At 51.3% G+C, this 21,409-nt stretch overlaps 1 protein-coding gene and 1 pseudogene across 3 annotated transcripts in view; both read right to left on the bottom strand.

Annotated features, from left to right (window-relative positions):
* ASS1 (argininosuccinate synthase 1) overlaps positions 1-13,419 on the bottom strand; it is a 65,446-nt gene extending 52,027 nt beyond the window's left edge. For 2 of the 3 annotated variants that reach the window (XM_009004208.5, XM_054237105.2), the window contains exons 1-4: positions 13,386-13,419; positions 8,186-8,248; positions 6,225-6,334; positions 4,209-4,277 (exon numbers count right to left, since the gene is read on the bottom strand). In XM_009004208.5, the coding sequence (XP_009002456.1) occupies positions 4,209-4,277; positions 6,225-6,329 (174 nt within the window). In that variant the 5' untranslated portion in view covers positions 6,330-6,334; positions 8,186-8,248; positions 13,386-13,419. Of the gene's footprint in view, positions 1-4,208; positions 4,278-6,224; positions 6,335-8,185; positions 8,249-13,126 lie in introns of all 3 variants that reach the window. The other variant, XM_009004213.4, reaches the window with a different exon arrangement.
* LOC118148502 (small nucleolar RNA U13) lies at positions 8,565-8,702 on the bottom strand (annotated as a pseudogene).
* Positions 13,420-21,409: the final 7,990 nt, after the last annotated feature.

The following is a 21,409-nucleotide window of genomic DNA, read 5'->3' as shown; positions in this document are numbered from 1 at the left end:
AAAAAATCTGGAGACAACAGATGCTGGAGAGGATGTGGAGAAATAGGAACACTTTTACACTGTTGGTGGGAGTGTAAATTAGTTCACTGTGGAAGACAGTGTGGCGATTCCACAAGGCCTTAGAAATAGAAATTCCATTTGACCCAGCAATCCCATTACTGAGTATGTATCCAAAGGACTATAAATCGTTCTACTATAAGGACACATGCACATGAATGTTCTTTGCAGCACTGTTTACAATAGCAAAGACCTGGAACCAACCCAAATGTCCATCGATGATAGGCTGGATTGGGAAAATGTGGCACATATATACCATGGAATATTATGCAGCAATCAAAAATGATGAGTTCGTGTCGTTTGCAGGGACATGGATGAATCTGGAGAACATCATTCTCAGTAAACTGACACAAGAACAGAAAATGAAATACCGCATATTGTCACTCATAGGCGGGTGATGAAAAAATGAGAACACATGGACACAGGGAAGGGAGTACTAAACACTGGGGTCTATTACGGGGAGTAGGGGAGGGACAGCGGGGGGCGGGGAGCTGGGGAGGGATAGCCTGGGGAGAAATGCCAAATGTGGGTGAAGAGGAGGAAGGCAGCAAAACACACTGCCATGTGTGTACCTATGCAACTGTCTTGCATGTTCTGCACATGTACCCCAAAACCTAAAATGCAATTAAAAAAAAAAAAAGAAACTTCTGTGAGTTAAAAGAACATGATGTAGCCCAATGTAAAAAAACTAAGAACTTTGAAAAAAGGTTTGATGAAATCCTAATGAGAATAGACAATTTAGAGAGGAATATAAGTGAATTAATGGAACTGAAGAATACAATATGGGAACTCCGAGAAGTATGCACAGGTTTAAACACTCAAATTGATCAAGCAGAAGAAAGGATATCAGAGATTGAAGACCAACTTAATGAAATAAAACGAGAAGACAAGAATAGAGAAAAAAGGATAAAAAGGAATGAGCAAAGTCTCCAAGAAACATGGGACTATGTGAAAAGACCTAATTTACGTTTGATAGGTGTACCTGAATGCGATGGAGAGAATGAATCCAAGCTGGAAAATACTCTTCAGGATGTCATTCAGGAAAACTTTCCCATCCTAGCAAAGCAAGTCAATATTCAAACCCAGGTAATACAGAGAACACCACAAAGATATTCCTCAAGAAGAGCAACTCCAAGGCACATAATCGTTAGATTCACCAGGGTTGAAACGAAGGAGAAAATACTAAGGGCAGCCAGAGAGAAAGGTCAGGTTACCTACAAAGGCAAGCCTATCAGACTTACAGCAGATCTCTCAGCAGAAACCCTACAAACCAGAAGAGAGTGGGGGCCAATATTCAACATCCTTAAAGAACAGAACTTTCAGCCCAGAATTTCATATCCAGCCAACTAAGCTTCACAACTGAAGGAAAAATAAAATCTTTTATGAACAAGCAAGAACTCAGAGATTTTATTACCACCAGGCCTGCTTTACAAGAGCTTCTGAAAGAAGCATTACACATAGAAAGAAACAACCAGTATTAGCCTTTCTAAAAATATACCAAAAAGTAAAGAGCGTCAACATAAAGAAGAATCTACATCAACGAATGGATAAAATAGTCAGTTAACATCAAATGGCAGTAATCCTAAATTTAAATTGACTAAATTCCCCAACCAAAAGATACAGCCAAAACCCAATGGCATGTTACATCCAGACCCCTTTCACATGCAAGGATACACAAAGACTCAAAACAAAGTGATGGAAAAAGATTTACCAACCAAATGGAGAGCAAAAATAAATAAATAAAAAGCAGGAGTTGCAATTTTTGCATCTGATAAAATAGATTTTAAAGCAACAAAGATATAGTGATAAAAGGATCAATGCAACAATAAGAGCTAACGATCCTAACACCCAGATACATAAGACCTATAAAGAGATTTAGACTCGAGACAGAAAATTAATAAGGATATCCAGGACTTGAACTCAGATCCGGAACAAGTAAACGTAATAAATATTTATAGAGCTCCCCACTTCAAATATACAAAATATACATTCTTGTCAATACCACATCACACCTACTCATAGGTTTAAATGAAATATTGATTGGCCATTATTAATACCCATTTTTAGAATAAAACAACATTTCCGTTCTCCCTCTTTTTCTTCCTGTTTCTTCCTCTCCTTCACTCCCTTTTTTTCTTTCCCCTCTCCTTAAAAAAAAAAAAGAAATAAAAAGGCAAAGAAAAGAAACAAATCGGGACTTTTTTTTTTTTGAGATGCAGTTTCACTTTTATTGCCCAGGCTGGAATGCAATGGCGCAACCTCCCCCTCCTGGGTTCAAGCGATTTCAGCTACTTGCGTCAGCCTCCCAAGTAGCTGGGACTACAGATGTGTGCCACCAGCCCAGCTATTTTTTGTATTTTTAGTAGAGATGGGGTTTCACCATGTTGGCCAGGCTGGTCTCAAACTCCTGACCCTCAGGTGATCTGCCCACCTTGGTCTCCCAAAATGCTGGGATTACAGGCATGGGCAACCATGCCCAGCCCATACTAATGTTACATGCAAGAAAATAAACATTAAAAACTCCACATAAATTAGAGGGTGGAGAGTTCCCAAGAGCGAAAGGTGTGAGAACCTCTCATCTAGAGTAAAGGACAAAAGTGGAAGCTGAGCCAAAGCCCTGCCCCCGTGCTGCTGAGCATGCACTGGAATCTTCAGTGCTCAGGGGCCTTTCTCCCCTTCCTGAGCTCCTGCTCAGACAAACCTCTCCTCTCCAGGACTTGGGAGACACAGAACCAAGAAGGGACATTCTAGTTCCAGGCCTGTAGCCAGTAGGTGACTTGGGACTGGGGCATTCACTTCCTCACGTGTTCATTTTAACATGCTAATCACCCTGGCAACTCTGCAGAAGCACCCCACAGAGGGATCAATTGTGACCCAGCAGGTGCGCTGGTGGCCTTTCACATCATCCCTGCTATGTCCTCTGCTCAATCCTGCAAAGGAATGACCACAAGTGGCAGGGACTTCTCCATGGGGAGTCAGCACAGGTGAGCAGGGGTCATGATGACCATGTTCACCATATATGCCCCATAGGAGACGGGGGCTGCTTGCCACATGCCTAGACTCACAATCGATGCACTGGACTCAACTGAAGTTTTCTGATTCTGTTGAGTGAATGGAAGGATGAATGGGTGGACAGAGAAATAAAAGAGGGAAGGACACTTAGGGGGGTGATGGATGGATGATGGATGACAGATGGATTGATGGATGGAGGGTGGACAGATGAATGGCTGGTGGGCTGGATGAATGGATGGGTAGACAAGAGGGATGAATGATGGGTGGATATGTGGATGGATGGATAATGGAGGATGGATGATGGATGGATAGATGGATAGATGATGGATGAATGGATGATGGATGGATGGATGATGGATGACGGATGGAATGATGGATAGAGGGTGGATAGATGAATGGCTGGAGGGCTGGATGAATGGATGCATAAAGAAGGATGAATGATGGGTAGATATGTGGATGGATGGACAATGAAGGATGGATGACGGATGGATAGATGGATAGATGATGGATGGATGGATGATGGATGGATAGATGATGGATGGATGGATGACGGATGGATAGATGGATAGATGATGGATGGATGGATGATGGATGGATAGATGATGGATGGATGGATGATGGATGGATGGATGGATGATGGATGGATGGATGATGAATAAATGGATGATGGATGAATGGACAATGAATGGTTGGATGGATAATGGAGGGATGAATGATGGATGAATATGTGGATGAGTGGATAATGGAGGATGGATGACGGATAGATGGACAGATGGATGGATGGATGGATGATGAATAAATGGATGATGGATGGATGGATGGATAATGGAAGGATGAATGATGGATGAATATGTGGATGAGTGGATGAATAGAACTAAAAGAGGGTAAGAGGGTGCATAGATGGACAGAGAGATAAAAGAGACGGGCAGTAGGTAGGTGGGAAAGAGACACTCCACCTGGATGGGAAGGTGGGTGGGTGGAAGAGGGCCTGGGGGAGTGCTCACACACCTGAGAGCAGCATGACTCTTAGAAGCAAGAAAACACATTGAAAGGGACAGGAGCCCTGGGACGGGAGGCATCCACCGCCCTCCACATCACCACCCTGCTCCCAGCCCAAACCCCTGCCTCCCTCTTCATACCTTTTTGGCCCCAAGCTTCAGTGCCTTCTTCCTGGCTTCCTCGAAGTCTTCCTTCTGGCCAATGTTGGCCTGAGGAGCAGAAGCAGAGAGGCCCCGTCAGCCCCTGGGGAGAGCCCTGGGTTCTCGCCGTCCGCATACAGCAGCCCCCACCCCCGATACAGACACAGCTTCCATTCCATGGACAGGTCACAGCAGGAAGGAAGAAGGACAAAGCCCAAGGCCTGGAGAGGTGAGAGTGTTCTAGCAGGTGAGACGGGGAGCTGGATTGCAGCGTGGTCTGGCCGGTGGCTTCCATGGGTTGGACACTGGCTGAGCCTGGCCCTGGCCAAACAGGCCGCTGGGAGACCATTTGCTTTCGTTGTTAGGTCTAGGGTTCTCCTGAAACTCATCTGCCTCTTCCAGAAAAGTCTTCCCCAGCCGTGCAAAGATTGGCTTGTCAGGACTTGCCCAGCCTCCAGCTCTCCCCCCAAGGCAAGGACCACACCTTGGCCATCCTCAGGCAGCTGAGGCGGGAGACAGAGAGGCTCGTGCTCAAGAACTTCCAGCTCTGTCTCTGCAGCGAATGCCCTGACCTCGGGGCCCCACCCACGGCCCCTGTCTAGACACCGGGGCCTGCTTCCTGCTGCCTGGACGCTGGCCTGCCTCCCAGATCCCGACCTCGGCCCTAGCTCCCTGCGTTCCGCTCACCAGACGCTGGAATCTTGCCAAGGCCCAGCTGCAGGGGCTTGTCCAAATCACATTCAGCTTTTAACTCCCCCAGGTGGTAGCCCAGGGGCCTATACGGCCAGCTCCAGCTCTGACTGCCCCGCTGTGCTGCCTATGGTGACATGGATACCCCTTGAGCTCTTTGCAGACACTCAAGGCTGCGCTCTCACCCACCAGGTGACTGTCAGCAAAGTGCTTCTTCCCCTGGGACTCACTGTCCCCAACCTGAATAACAAGGACATTGGGCGCAGTAAGACATGGCATACTGGCTGCAAACAATGGCTTGTTTTGCAAGAGCTGCTCCTTGCCAGGCCCAGGGCAGGGCCCTGGGAGCCTCAGAGCTAAGTTTTCTCTGTCCAGAGACCCAGCCTCACTTCCTCTGGAAACAGAACCTTTCCTGGGTAGACCCCATTCCACGGGGATGGCGGGGAACAAATCCTGCCCACTGTAGGAGTAGGCTCATGGCTCAAGCCCAGCACCCCACGGTGCAGCCGTAGTGACTAATGCATGGTGGGTCCCCATGGGCCCCACTGTCAGAGCTGCTGGCTGAGCCCTCGTTTTCGGGAAAGGTGGGCCATGAAGGTGACCATGAGCCTTGGCTTCCCTGTGGAGAGGTCAAGAACGAAGCCACGTGGAGCTGGAGAAGCACCTGGGTTCAGCCTTGCCTGAAGCCATCCTATCCCTGGACTTCTAGGTTATGTGAGCCAAGAATCATCCTTTTTCTTCTGCATAAGTTGGTTTGAGTTGAAGTTCTAAACTTCACACCCAAGAGGCCCGAATAGCATAGCCACACAGAGAAGGACTCAGAGGCTACGACCAGGTTCAGTCAAAGAGGAGCTGGTTTGAGAGGGATGACTGCCATGGGCCATGGATGGGGAAGTGGCATCACACATAACCCGTTACCTATGACCTACGTCCCATCCCAGAACCAGGTGACCTCCCAAGATCATTCCAGCTCAGGATTCCACAATCTTTGCTGAATTACCACAGGCTGACAATGTACTCTGGAGATGGAAAAACTGGTTGCCTCCCCAGGGTGGGCAGCAGGTCCCAGCCCACCACCTCTCTGCAAGCAGCCTGACCCAGCAGCACTGCCAACATCACTTCTGTGCCCTCCCCCCGCCCCCATCACCTGGCTCTGGAAGGCGTTTCAAGGATGCCCAATTTACAGGTGGAACAAGTGAGGCAGTACAATGAGAAGCTATTTTCCCAGTTTCAGTTCAAGACAGGCTTAGAGAGGAGAAGCCAGGCTTGAAGGAGTGACAGTGAGCAGACAGACAGACACCGGAAGACACCAGGGTGCTCCCTCACCAGGTAGGCAATGACGTCATAGCCTTGTTCCTTCAGCCACACAAGGATGCAGGAAGTGTCCAGGCCACCGCTGTAGGCCAGAACCACAGAGCCTTTGCTGGACATAGTGTCTGCGGGGAGTCGAGGAAGAACCTGAGTGACGCTGAGATAGCCAGTACCCTCTGCCAGCCCCTGCAGACGGCCCAGCCCCGACCTTGGTCTTGGACAGCATTGTCTCCCGGGCAAAGCACCATTGGAGGTCGGGAGTAGATGTTCACCTTCAGTGTCTGCCGCCCCCAGGGACCCTGAGCTCGCACACTCTGCTCACAGCCCCACAGACCATGCTGGGCCCTGGAAATGCTGGCTGCATTCCTAGGTCGGCCGGGGAGAGGCCTCTCTTGAACCTGATGCCTGAGCAGTGAAGGAAGGCAGCTGAGGCTGAGCAGTTTGGCACAAGGCCAGGATGCAAAGAACACACACAGGTGGATGTGGGAGGGGCCTTGGCACCCAGACTCTGGCAGCTGACATATCCCGTCAGAGCTGTTCCTTGCCAAGCCCCAGGCAGGGCCCTGGGAGCCTCAGCCAGATCTCCCTGAGCCCCCACTACAACCCCATGAAGCAGGCGTGGTCATTCCTATTGGGAAGGCAGACAGCAGGGCTCAGGCTCAGAGAGGTCAGTGGCACATAGCATGCAGTGCCTCCCCCCACCTGCAGGTGGGGCAGGCGCCCAGCCCAGGCCTTCCTACCTGGAACCCCATGGAACCTTCACTGATTGGAATTTTAGGCATCCTGTCTCTTTCCAGATGTGAGAACCTCTGAGACAGGGGAGCACCAGGGACCCTGAGCACCTCTAAATTCAACTCTGCCAATGCCTGGTTTGGAGGGCTCAGAGAGCAGCTCCCCCAGTGTGCAGGTAGAGAAACTGAGGCCCAGGGAGGGAAGGAGATAGCAGTGCTTCCCAGGGGCACAGATGGGAAAGCGGGCCCTCTGCAGCCCGAAAGCGGCTGCAGTCTCCCACCCTGCCCCACCCTCAGGTCTTTGCAGCCATGCTTCTTCCCTGGGGCCTCTCCCTGAATCCTGGGCTGTCCTTGAGCTCACCCTGCCTCCTCCACACGCCTCCCATGGCCCTGAGCTTGGGTGCCGTTACGTGCCCACATTGCTGAACAGGAAACCAGGGTTAGGAAGACGAGGTCACCTGCCCCAGCCCAGCCTCCGTGGACACCTGGCCCTAGCACCCCACATTTCCCAAATGTTCAGGGCATGTTTGTTCTGTGTGGGAATGCTTCCACCTGAGTCTGACCAATGTGACAAGGTCAGAGTCACCTAGGGTCTTTATTAGACACTATTTCGGAAGTGGAATGCAGAAGGGTCCCCCTGCCGTCACCATTGCAGTGATGCAGGCGTCACTATCCTGGACGCTGTCCATGTGCCTGGAAGCTCAGGGAAGGGAAGTGGCTTTCCCAGGTCACCCACCCTGTGCTGAAGTGCCTGGCCGTGCAGCCAGGTGGACTTTGGAGTATGCAGTCCCATTGCAGTGACGCAGGCGTCACTATCCTGGACGCTGTCCATGTGCCTGGAAGCTCAGGGAAGGGAAGTGGCTTTCCCAGGTCACCCACCCTGTGCTGCAGTGCCTGGCCGTGCAGCCAGGTGGACTTTGGAGTATGCAGTCCCGTGCATGTCACACAGGCCCACCTGCCAGTCAGCCGGGGCTCACAGGCCCTTGCTGCCCTTTGGACTTAGAAGGGGAAGCACCTCATGGTCCAGGCAGTTGGGGCAGAGGGGGGCGGCTCTGGTCGGAGCCCACAACTTTCCCTCCTACTGGGCATTCAACCCCCTGCCAGGCCCTGAGTTGCAGGTGACTCAGCAGGCCCCTCCCCTGGAGCCAGCCCGTAGTACCCATGGCAACTACAGCCAGGCAACTGGCCACCAGGATGGAGGCAAGGAAGGAGAAAGGGAGGCAGGGAGGACGAGGAGGGCAGTACCTGGGGTTGGAGTTGAGAGTTCCCGGCGTCTGGAATTCTGTCTTCACTGTGCAGTGAACCACTCTGCAAAAGCAAAGCCTACTCAGCTGCCTGCAGGCAGTCCCGACCGTGCCAGAGGCCCTAAACCCTACCTCCCGGCCATCCAATCCCCTGTGAGCAGCCTCATGGAGCGGGGGAGGCCCAGGAGCCCCAGAGCCACCTGTCCTGCCTCCTGCCCCGGCCCCCTGCCCCAGAAGGCACTCAGGAACTGTGTGTAAGCCTACCCCTGTTTGTGTGTGATGATGCGGGTGGTGTGGTTGCGTTTGGGGAAATCCTGCTGCAGGTTTTAAAACAGTTCCATCGCAGTCTAACTGACTTATCATAAATTGCATTGTTTTCATATCAGATGGGTAATGTGCCAACATCATAACAAAGTTTGAGGGTGGCACCTCGAGCATGCACACACACACACACACACACACACACACACACACACGAGAATGCCCAATCAGCACACTCATGAACTATCAAAAAAAATCACATATTTGCATCCAATTGAGCAAGTTTCAGCATGCAGATGTATCTGTGACACCAACACCACAATCAAGGTAATGGACACGTCAATCTTAGCCTTTCCATTTGGGGTTATCCTCATTTTAGAGGCAGGAAAACTGAGGCTTGGGCTGAGGACGTTGCCCAAGTGTGACTGGTGGGCAGAAGAGGCAGGACGCAAATCCGGAGCAGCTCTGCTCCTTAACCCACTGCTCACTGGTGCAAGACCACATCCCTCTCAGGCAGGCTCGAGGAAGGAAGTCCTGGGTGAGTGTGGTCTGACGATGCTGGCCCAAGATTCACCCAGCTCTGAGAGTCACCCCTGCTCCTGCCCCTCCCAGAGATGCCTGGAGCCCAGAGGGTAGGTACAGAGATGCGCAGCTCCTGGTAACCAGGAGATGGCCGGCGTCGCTCCAGTGACCCGCCACGCCTCCTTCCCATCACAGCTGTACCTTTTCTTTTCAGGTAGAGTCTCATTCTGCCGCCCAGGCTGGAGTGCAGTGATGTGATCTCAGCTCACCGCAGCCTCAACCTCCTGGGCTCAAGCAATCCTCCTACCCCAGCTCAGCCCCACCATCCCCAAGTAGCTGGGACTATAGGCATGTGACACCACACCTGCCTAATTTTTGCATTTTTTGTAGAGATGGGTTTTTTGTTTTCTTTTCTTTTATTTTTTGAGACAGAGTCTCACTCTGTTGCTGGAGGTGGAGGGGAGTGCTGTGGCACCATCTCAGCTAACCCCAACCTCTGCCTCCCAGGTTCAAGCAATTCTCTTGCCTCAGCCTCCTGAGTAGCTGGGATTACAGGTGCACACTACCAGGCCCGGCTAATTTTTGTATTTTTAGCAGAGACTGGGTTTCACTATGTTGGTCAGGCTGGTCTCAAACTCCTGACTTTATGACCCACCCACCTCAGCCTTCCAAAGTGCTGGGATTACAGGCATGAGCCACTTCGCCTGGTGAAACTCTATCTTAAATAAACAAAAAGAAACCAGTGAGCCCCTCCTGCCTGCCAGCTTGTATCCGGGCATGTGTGGGCTCTGAGGCCCTCAGCCTCTGGAGCTGAGCAATGTGAAGCAGCATGGACCTGGTGTGTCTGAGACTGTGTGTGTGTGTGTGTGTGTGTGTGTGTGCGCGCGCACACATGTGTGTTTGTGACGTGTCTGGGCTTGCACATGTGTGCCTGTGTGCATGTACATGTGTGGGTGTTGGGGCCTGTGTGTGCATGCAGAGAAATGAGCTGGGTAGATGGGCCTGGGAAAATGATGTAATCAGACAGCAACGTTGCTCCTGCTCTCCCAGCAGCTGTGGGGCACCCTCCTCCCTCAGCCTCAGCAGGCCCCTGGGCTGCATTTGAGGCCTGAGCCAAAAAGGAAATGAAATGGAGGGCTTGATGCCGGGGAGGGAGTGACAGGGAGAGATGGAACCACAGCTACCATCCAGCTCATTGCAGGCACAGCACAGAGGTCAAGGTCACCAGACATGGGCTTCAGCTCTCTAGCCTAACTGCTCAACTGTGAAGTGGGGGTGCAAACAGCCTGCCCTCCACAGGACAACTGTAAGGATTCAGTGAGATGCTGGGGAAGGAGCCCAAACTGGGCACCAAACATGTGCCCACTAAGCTCTGTGCACCGCTGCCATGGCTGACCTCAGCCACGTTCCTGGCTTTTGAAGCCTCAGTTTCCCCATCTGCAAAACCTAACAGCCCTCTGGGTTCCGACATTCCTGGACACTGGGCTTTCTTCCTGGGAGCGGTGCCTGGAAGGTCCTGGCTGAACTCAGCCTCCCCTAGTCCCAGCCCCACCCCCACCACACCCCCAGAAAGTGCCATGGCAGGTTTTCCAGCTCCCAGGCAAATGCCCACTGCCCCCAGCTCCCAGTGCCAGCCCAGCCCTCCTTTACCAGAAGACACCTGGGAGGAGGGAAGGTGGCAGAGCCACCTGGCTTTCCTTGGTGTGGCATTCTCTCTGGCCCCAGCCACAGCTGTCTGGCCAACTTCCAGCCAACAGGCAGGCTGGAATGATGACAAGAGCAGATACTATGTTCAGTCACAGGTGCGTCATTTCAAGGTGGAGACTACTTACAGAGGAGGACATGAAGGCTAACTGGCTAGCTGCAGTCACAAGCCAGTGGCTTCAAACCCAGTCTCACTGCAGGCCACCTGCTCCTCCCTGCAGTAGGCCCTATGCTCCCTGGCTCCTGGGAGACCTCGAATCTTCTCTGCTTCACTCATGATTCAGGAGTCAATCGTGGTCAACCTGCCCTGTATTTCTCTTTTTTTTTGAGATGGAGTCTTGCTCTGTTGCCTGGGCTGAAATGCAGTGGTGTGATCTCGGCTCACTGCAACCTCCACCTCCTGGGTTCAAGCAATTTTTGTGCCTCGGCCTCCCAAGTAACTGAGACTACAGATGGCTGCAACCACACCCAGCTAATTTTTGTATTTTTAGTAGAGATAGGGTTTCACCATGTTGGCCAGGCTGGTCTCGAACTCCTAACCTCAAGTGATCCACTTGCCTCAGCCTCTCAAAGTGCTGGGATTACCGGTCTGAGCCACTGTGCACAGCCGGTGACCTATATTTCTCTGAAGAGCCTGTGTGCTACAGTTCAGGCCCATGGGAGATTTCCTGCAAGCCCTCTCTGACATTCTAACTCAGCTGAGCTCTGTCTTTGGTTATGGAAGAAGAGCACATTCATTCATTCATTCAACTTATATCCAGAGCTGAAGCCACTGGAACCTGGTGCCTGGTCTACCCCAAGTCTGGGGAGGGAGCCAGGCCCTGGAAGATCAGCTTTGCCCAAAACTACATCAGAAATCTGAGCCTTAGACTCTGAATTCCGGCGAGGGTGCCTCTTTCCACATGGTTGCCTGGTGCCCACAGGCAAGCTGCTCACTTCAGGCGCTGTGTGGTCAGTGCTCAAATGAGGCATCTGGTTGACCTGGCTGGCCTCCTGCACCCACGGTGCAAAGATGAGATGGGATGGGGCGGGGAGAGGTGAGGGGGGTACAGGGGGTGGTTGTGGGCCTGGCTCCACCCCAAGGTAGGGCCTGCTTGCCAAGTGCTCAGGAATGGAGACTGTGCTGAGAGTGAGGCCTCCTCTTCCCCCTCACCACGTGCCTGCCCCCCACTCCGGCTCAGCAGGCAGGAGTCACTATTCCTTCACTTGATCCACCCACACAGAGCAGAACCAAAATTACCTCTCAGCACCGTACACAGATGGCCCTTCCAGGACAGACCACCGCCCCCACACCCAAGCTCGCCACCCCAGTCCCTGGGCCAAAGGGGTGTGGGAGCGGGAGGGAGTTTGGAATAGAGGCTCCTCCAGTTCCTGCTTCTAGCCGAGCTTCCCAGCCCGTGGCTGCTTCTCCCTCCATCCCATCAGAACCTAAACCAGGCACAATTGTTGTACAACTGGGCTCAGGCCCAGCACTCAACAGTCTAGAGAGCCCTTAGCGGCCTCACTCTCTGCAGATGTATCCTGAGCCCTCAGCGCCAGCCAGCTCTAACAGACTGAAGCTTGGGGGCCAGGCGCCTCTGGTGGTTCGAGCCTGTAATCCCAGCACTTTGGGAGGCCCCAGGGAGGTGAATGGCTTGAACCCAGGAGTTCGAGACGTGCCTGGGCAATATGCACATCTCTGATAAATTTTTAGAAAGAAAAGAAAAAGAAACCGAAGTTTGGGAAGCTGGAGGCTGAGCCAAGGGCTGACCAGCCCTCCCCATCACTGGGCATGTGCAGGCTGAGAGCAAGAGGATGAAAGCCCAGGTCCCCTTCGTCTTCATCTACCCCTGGGAAGAGGACAGGTCTGTTCCTGCACTGAGACCTGCAGCCGGACCCGGCTGCTCTGCTCGGGAAGGGACACTCCACTTCTCAGAGAAGAATACTGAGGCCAGGGCAGCCCTCCTCAAGAACAGCCCTGGCGGACTGGGAGAGGAGTTTCCTCTCTTTCACAATGACCCTGCCTCCATGGATAGCGCAGCCTCCCAGGGGCCAAAGGCAACAGTAGCCGGGAGGGAGGATATTCCTGGCACGTTCCCTCCCACAGAGCCCAGCCCAGGCCAGCAGGAAACCGCCGCGAAGCCGCCAGCCCCACCGGCGAGGGCCAGGGCCAGGCAGCTGCTGCCACCTGCAGGGAAGGGAGCCAGGGTCTCCATGCCCATCTGACCGGGGTAAACCGAGGCTCAGGGGAAAGCGATACGTCCAAGCCCCAGAGGAGCTGGAATCCTGGTTTTACGCAGAAAATTAGAGGTGGAGACAGACGGCGAGCGGGAGACGGGGAGAGAGAATCGGGAGCCCCCCCCCACAAGCTCCGGACCCCCCTGGTCTCCATGTGGGGGCTTCACGACACAGAGTAAGCCGGATCCTAGAAAGAGTCCAGAAAGGACGCGGCCGCGCAGGAAACAAACGACCCGACCTGCTCTCGGATTCGGGGACTCGCGCCCCCGCCGCGTCCCCCAGGCCCCAGGAACCTGGAATCCGGCGCCAGGCGTCTGAGGAGCGGGAGCCTCTTCCCTCCCCTCTCGGTCCCAGTTCCCAGCGAGTGGCGATCGAGGGTCCGCCCTCTGCCCCCGAGGGCCCAGTTGCGAGCGTCCCTTCCGCCTCCTCGGCGGGGTCCGGGGAGGGGGTGCCCTCGGCTAGGGAGTGGCCAGCGAGAGGGGTCGGGGGCTCCTTACCGGGCCCGGGAAGCAGTTGCAGGCGACGGAGCAGGGCCGGCAGGGGTGTGCATCCCGGGTTATAAGCACAGGGCCCGGGGGCAGGGCCGGGGACCCGGGCCACGTGGGGGAACGCGCGCAACAGACTCCGCCCCCGGGCTCGGCCCCCGTCTGGAGCCTCTCAGCTTCCACAGCCACACCCCCGCCATCCTCGGCCTCGTCCCCACCTCCACCCACCTTCCCCCCGGGTCCCCGCCTGGGCTCGGCGCCCACTTACCATCCCAGGGGCGCGCGGGCGGGGGCGCAGGCGGCGCGGGGCTCCTGGCTCTGGCCCATGGGCTGGTGGCGCCACGGAAGGCGGCAGTGGCTGCGACTCGCGTAACTCCGGGGCGGGGGTGTGGCCGCAGCCATCCTCCCAGAGACCTGCCGCCTGGCCCTGGGGAAGCGTTCAAACACTTCGAGGTGGTGGTGGGGATAAGAGTTCCACGGACGTAGGGAGCTCCGTGCTTACTTCCATCCGGTGGCGGCAGCCTGGGCACCCCGCAGCCCCCAGAGCCCTCCCTCCCCGCCGTAGCCCTGGGAGCGGAGTACGTTTGAGAGGCCGGTGCGGGAAGGCCCGGCTTTCATACCTCAGGCCAGGGCTGGTGTCTGGCTGTCTTCTCAGGGCCTGGCACCTGCCCAAACTCCAGAGGGCAACCAGCAAGCAGTAAGTAAAAGACTGCCTGGCTGCGAACCCCCTGGACAGGAGAGAAGGCTGAGACTCAGAGCGGTGAAGTGTCTCGCTTGTAAAAAGCAGCTGGGAGCCGTGACTCCAGGCCAGCCTTCAGAAGTTTCTTGGCATCAGGAGATTCCCAACTTGGTCTGCCGGCTCCAAAGCTCTGATCACTGCAACCACGGCCCCAGTAAAACAGCAGGCCCTCGCCGGGCGCGGTGGCTCACGCCTGTAATCCCAGCACTTTGGGAGGCCGAGGCGGGTGGATCATGAGGTCAAAAGATCAAAATCATCCTGGTCAACAAGATGAAACACAGTCTCTACTAAAAATACAAAAAATTAGCTGGGCGTGGTGGTGCGCCTGTAGTCCCAGCTACTCGGGAGGCTGAGGCAGGAGAATTGCTTGAACCCAGGAGGCGGAGGTTGCGGTGAGCCGAGATCACGCCATTGCACTCCAGCCTGGGTAATGAGGGAAACTCCGTATCAAAAAAAACAAACAAACAGTAGGCCCTGGGACCCCATCCAAGGCAGTCGCTCCATAGCGAGCATTGACCCCAGAGGAGAGGGCTCCCAGTCCTCAGCCGACTCTGAACCTGGGGGAGCTGGGAGCCCTAAGCCTTGCCCACCCGCTACCCTGGAGTCTCACTCCTTTTAATCACCATCCACTCTCAGCCCCTCTGCCAGCCCCTTTGCCAGCCAGCCCCCACCACACCCTCAAGCTCGTGGCCAGCAGCAGTAGCTGTGAGTCCTTCTAGACTGAAAAAGCGATCAAACTGATTCATAAACAAAGTCACAGCTCAATTTTCTCTTAGGCCCCTTAGTTCTCTGGCACCTAAACCTGGAAGGTGACCCTTGATGATAAGGGGGTCCCCAGTGAGCCACGTGGGGCTGGGTGCATGTGGTGGCTTGAGGCCTCTTCCAGCTGGGTGGTGGTGTCACAACTGGCCCCCTCGGCCCTCTCACAGGACCAGCCTGGGGCCTCGTGGAGCCTCTGGGCCTTCCACACTAGCAAGAGGCAAGTGCGGAACACCCATTAAATGACACCCTTGCAGCAGCTGTGTGGCCTTCGGGCCGTCACTCCCCACCACAGCCTGTTTTCTCATTGGTAAGGCTGCCCTGGAGAGAGCCAGTATTCTGTTTTCACTGTCACGATGACCCTGTAGGAAGTACCTGTGATTGCTATCCCCATGTACAGGCAGGCACCCGCCGCACAGAGAGACGGTGTATCTTTCCCAAGGCCACACAGCATATGAGTGGCAGAGCAGAGCTACAATCTAGCATCTGAAGCTCTGACCCAAACTCTCTGCTCTAGCTTTGGCCTGAGTTAAACTGAGGTCACAGTCCCAGGGTCATGGGCTGTTGGCACCTTTACTCCCCGCCGCAGAAATGGTTCCTGCCTAGGGTACAAACCCTTCCTGACGCACAGGCACCAGTGACATGAGGGGCGGTGAGGTCACAGCTCTCCTGAGAAGAAAACAGGGACCCAAACTGCCAGCAGCCCCTGCCCCGCCCTCCTGCCACCAACAGCAGAGTGAGTGGTTTCCCAGAGGCAGAGACCAAGGTCGGGGAGGACTGGCCAGCGTCTAAACGAGCCGTATTCTACCTGTACCCCTCTGTCGGCCAGGTGAACCTTCAACCCTGCCCTGGCCCTCACCCTGCAGAGCAGTGCTGGGGGCCAAAGTGAGGCATGGCCCAAGGGGATTCCCCCACCTGACGCTGGGCCTCCATGGTCTTTGACTTTTAGCTTATCCCCTGGCCACACATGGGGCAGGGCTTCTCCGGGAGACTTTGTACCTTCTAGGTAAGTGATCTTGGTGGCATTCCTAAAAACAGAGCAGCAATTAGGCCTGAGCAGATGGAGAAACAGAGGCACTGGGATCTGAGACACTCATGTATTCTTTTTTTATTATTTGGAGCCTCACTCCATCACCCAGATTGGAGTACGGTGGCACCATCTTGGTTCACTGCAGCCTCCGCCTCCCTGGTTCAAGCGATTCTCCTGCCTTAGCCTCCTGAGTAGCTGGGACTATACGCGGCCACCACACCTGGCTACTTTTTGTATTTTTACTGGGTTTCACCATGTTCGCCAGGCTGGTCTTGAACTTCTGACTTCAGGTGATCTGCCCTGAGAGGGTTTTTTTTTGGTTGTTTTGGTTTGGTTATTTGAGAAAAAGTCTCACTCTGTCGCCCAGGCTGGAGTGCAGTGACGCGATCTCAGCTCACTGCAACCTCCACCTCCCAGGTTCAAGCAATTCTCCTGCCTCAGCCTCCTAAGTAGCTGGGATTACAGGCATGCGCCACCACACTGGGCTATTTTTTGTATTTTCAGTAGAGACGGGCTTTCAACATGTTGACCAAGCTGGTCTCCTAGCCTCAAGTGATCCACCCGCCTCAGCCTTCCAAAGTGCTGGGATTACAGGTGTGAGCCACCATGCACAGCCTGATTTACCTATTCTTATGCGAGTACCATACCACATTGATTACTGTAGCTTTACAGTAAATCTCGAGGTCAAATAGTGTATATTCTCCAACTTTGTTCTTTCATAAAACAATTTTGGCTATTCTAGGTCAATTCTAATGCTGCTATGAAGAGATACCCAAGACTGGGTAATTTCTAAGAAAAGAGTTTTGATTGACTCACAGTTCCACATGACTGGAGAGACCTCAGAAAACATACAATCATGGTGGAAGGCACCTCTTCACAGAGCAGCAAGAGAGAGAATGAGTACCAGCAGGGGAAACTCCAGATGCTTATAAAACCATCAGCTCTTGTGAGACTCACTTATTATTATGAGAATAGCATGGGGGAAGAAACGGCCCCCTTGATCCAACCACCTCCACCTGGTCCTGCCCTTGACATATGGGGATTATTACAATTCAAGGCAAGATTTAAGTGGGGTCACAGAACCAAACTATTTTCATATAAATAGTGGAAACAGCTTATCAGTTTATGTAAAAAGCCTGCTGGGATTTTGACTGGGAATTACAACGTATTATTATGTATCAGCTTGGGAAGAGTGGACATATTGACACTGTTGTGTTTTTCAATTCATGAACATGGTATGTCTGTTTATTTATATCAGCTTAAATTTCCCCAGCAGTTAAAAAAACTTAATTCATTCAAAAGTATTGATTGCTATATATGTGAGCAATGGGAAAGGAACTAAAACAGGTCAATCTGTAGGAGGCTATATCTTGAGATGATCTTTATTTGTGGTGATTTCAATGTTTAGTTTAAACAGAGGTGTAGCTCTAGGATGTATTCAAGTATATATGGTTGACTCTTAAACAACACAGGTTTAAATTGTGTGGATCTACTTATATGCAGACTTGCTACTGCCTCTGCCACCCCTGAGACAGCAAGAACAACCTCTCTTCCTCCTCCTTCTCCTTAGCCTTCTCAAGGTGAAGATGAAGATGAGACCTTTATGATGATCCACGTCCACTTAATGAATAGTAAATATATTTTCTCTTCTTTATGATTTTCTTAATAACATTCTTTTCTCTAGGTTACTTTATTACAAGAAGACAATATATAGAATACATATACAAAATACGTGTTGATCAACTGATTATGTGATTGGTAAGATTTCCAGTCAATAGTGGTTTTTTTGTAGTTAAGTTTTGGGGGAATCAAAAGTTATAGTCAGATTTTCAACTGTGCAAGGTGGTCAGCACTCTAAACCCCTGTGCTTTTCTAGGTCAACTGTATTTTTGAGTGTCAGAAAACTGCTCCTTTAGTTGATGTTAAATCCCAGTCAAGAATCTTTTCAAAGGCCGGGTGTGGTGGCTCACGCCTATAATCCAAGCACTTTGTAGACCAAGGCGGAAGGATCACCTGAGGTCAGGAGTTCAAGACCAGACTGACAAACATGGTGAAACCCCGTCTTTAAAAGAAAAAAAAAAAGAATCTTTTCAACGTAGAGACTAGCAGGACCCAGAGTTGGAAGAGTTGGAGTTTCATAAGGTCTCTGCAGGTGGCAAGAGACCTTATGAAGTCGCCACACTTTGCAGGTATTCCAAATGGAGCAGGTTGGGGTAGACATCCTTCACATAGGACACAATATGGAGCCATCATGGGATGGTCTGGAGTCTGTGGCATTGGTGTGATCAAGGCTACTTCTGATGTGAGAAGAGATAGTTACTTTTTTTTTGAGACGGAGTTTTGCTGTTGTTACCCAGGCTGGAGTGCAAGGAACAATCTCAGTTCACTGCAACCTCCGCCTCCTGGGTTCAAGCAATTCTCCTGCCTCAGCCTCCCGAGTAGCTGGGACTACAGGTGTGCACCACTATGCCCAGCTAATTTTTGTATTTTTAGTAGAGATGGGGTTTCACCTTGTTGACCAGGATGGTCTCTATCTCTTGACCTTGTGATCCACATGCCTTGGCCTCCCAAAGTGCTGGGATTATAGGCGTGAGCCACCGTGCCCAGCCGATAGAGTTTCTTGAGATGACAGGTATGGGTGCTCCAGGGCCCAGGTCTGAGATAAATATTTTACTGGACACCTTGGATGACTGGCCAGGTGGAGGGCTGTTCCCAGGCAAAGGCCTAAGTCTTCCATTCAGTGGAGCGGAAGACCCGGTAGGTTGATATATCTTTGATGGGTAGTATAAAAGTCCTCAATTTCTTTATTTTGTTTTTTGGGTTTTTTTTTTTTCTATTTTTCATTGATGTATCTTAATTATACATACTTTGAGGAACACGTGATGCTTTGATCCTGGTATACAATGTGTAATAATCAAATCAGGGTAAGTCTTCAGTTTCAGTGGCGGTGTCAAAAGATCCATCTTGGTTCAGATGTCTGAGCAATGTTTTATGGATTTCAGTGTACAAGTCTTGCCTATTTTCCATCAGATTTACTTCTAAGAACTTTCATTTTTTTGATGCTATCATAAATGATATTTTAAAATTTATTTTCCAATTGTTCCCAGTATATAAAATCAATTTTTGTATATTGGCCTTATATTCTGCAACCTTGTTAAATTCACTGATTGACTCTAGTAGATTTTTGTAAATACCTTAGGATTTTCTGGGTAGACAGCAATGTTGTCTATGAATAGAGACAGTTTTACTTTCCCCTTTATTACCTTTGTACCTTTTTTTCTTGCCTTATTGCAATGATCAGTATCCCTAATAGAATGTGAGATACTTATTATTGAATAGAATTGGTAAGAGTAGCTATCCTTGCCCTGTTCATTATCTCTCTTTTTTTTTTTTTTTTTTTAAAAGACAGGGTTTTACCATATTGATCAGGCTGGTCTCAAACTCCTCACCTCAGGTGATCCACCCACCTCAGCCTCCCAAAGTGCTGGGATTACAGGTGTGAGCCACTGTGCCCCGGTGATCTGTTCATGATCTTAGGGAAGAGCATTCATTTAGTCTTGTCATTAAGTACAATGTTAGCTGTACATTTTTCACACTTTTTTTTGTCAGAAGTTCACTTTTCTTCCTAATTTGTTGAAAGATTTTAACATAAGTAGGTACTGAGTTTTGTCAAATGTTATTTCTATATCTATTGAACTGATATGATTTTTCTTATTCTTTTTTTTTTTTTTTTTTTTTTGAGACAGTGTTTCACTCTTGTTACCCAGGCTGGAGTGCAATGGCATGATCTCAGCTCACTGCAACCTCCGCCTCCTGAGTTCAGGCAATTCTCCTTCCTCAGCCTCCTGGGTAGCTGGGATTACAGGCATGTGCCACCATACCCAGCTAATTTTTTGTATTTTTAGTAGAGACGGGGTTCCACCATGTTGACCAGGATGGTCTCAATCTCTTGACCTCGTGGATCCACCCACCTCGGCCTCCCAAAGTGCTGGGATTACAGGCGTGAGCCACTGTGCCCGGCCCTATTTTTCTTCTTTATTGTATAAATGTGGTGAATTACATTGATTGGCTTTCAGGTGTTGAACCAACCTTGTATTCCTGGAAAAAAATTATATCTCAATTAAGTTGCTTTTTAAGGAAAAAAAGAGAGACAGAAGGGGAATGTTTGAGTTAAAAGAGATATAAAAGATAAAATCAGGGCTGGGTGTGGTGGCCCACGCCTGTAATCCCAGCACTTTGGGAGGCTGAGGTGGGCAGATCTGCTGAGGCCAGGACTTTAAGACCAGCCTGAGTAACATGGTAAAACCCTGTCTCTACTCAAAATACAAAAAATTAGCCAGGTATCATGGCATATGCCTGTAATCCCAGCTACTCAGGTGACTGAGGCACAAGAATTGCTTGAACCTGGGAAGCAGAGGTTGCAGTGAGCCAAGACAGAGATTGCAGTGAGCCAAGACTGCACAATTCCACACTTCAACCTGGGCACAAAGCATGCTCTGTCTCAATAAAATAAAATAAAATAAAATAAATCACAATGTGTGACCTCATTTGGATCCTGATTTCTTTTAAGTGCCAAAAAAAATTTTTTATAAGCAATTGGAAGTTTGAACACTGATGAGATAGTCAGTAATAACAAGACAGAATGACTATCGATTTTTAGGTGTAATAATAATGATATTGTAGTTACTTTTTTTTTGAGACAGGGTTTTACTCTGTCTCCCAGGCTGGAGTGCAGTGGCACGATCTTGGCTCACTGCAGCCTCCACCTCCTGAGCTCAAGTGATCCTCCCACCTCAGCCTCCTGAGTAGCTGGGATTATAGGCGTGTGCCATCACACCTGGTTAATTTTTGTATTTTTAGTGGAGATGAGGTTTCGCCATGTTGCCGAGGCTGATCTTGAACTCCTGGCCTCAAGTAATCTGCCAACCTTGACCTCCCAAACTGCTGGGATTACAGGCACGAGCCACTGCACGCAGCTTGTAGTTATATTTTTATTGAAGGATTTGTAAGGTTTCAGAGCTATATCCTGCAATATTAATGAATAAAATGGTTTCTTAAACAAGCTTTTGATGACTCTTAGGTCCCCATGACTCTTAGGATCAAATCTCAATGCCTGTGCTTCCTCCTCTGCCCTCACCCACTGCACCGCTGCTACCAGCCCGCCTGCAGCGGTCTCTCCACACACTGCTCCTTAGTGATGCCTCTCTTAGCCTTTCCCTCCGCACCAGACCAGTTGCTCGTGGTGAGCTCTGATGCTGGCACAGAGCAGAGGGTTGAGGGCTCCAGCAAGAAAACGGAAGAATGTGTATTCTGGTTCCTGCTGTCTCCTCACTGCTGTTGTCTTAGCCTGGACAACTGTGACCTCTCACATGCACCTCTGCAGGAGACACCTCACCTGCCTTCCTGCCTGAGCTCACATCCCCCATCCCCTCTGCTCCATGCTCCACATTGCAGCCAGGGGGCTTTTTTCTTTCTTTTTTTTTTTTTTTTTGTGATGGAGTTTCAGTC

The sequence above is a fragment of the Callithrix jacchus genome, chromosome 1 (assembly GCF_049354715.1).
Source record: "Callithrix jacchus isolate 240 chromosome 1, calJac240_pri, whole genome shotgun sequence".
Taxonomy (NCBI): Eukaryota; Metazoa; Chordata; class Mammalia; order Primates; family Cebidae; genus Callithrix; species Callithrix jacchus.
This window is presented reverse-complemented; position numbering and strand designations above follow the sequence as displayed.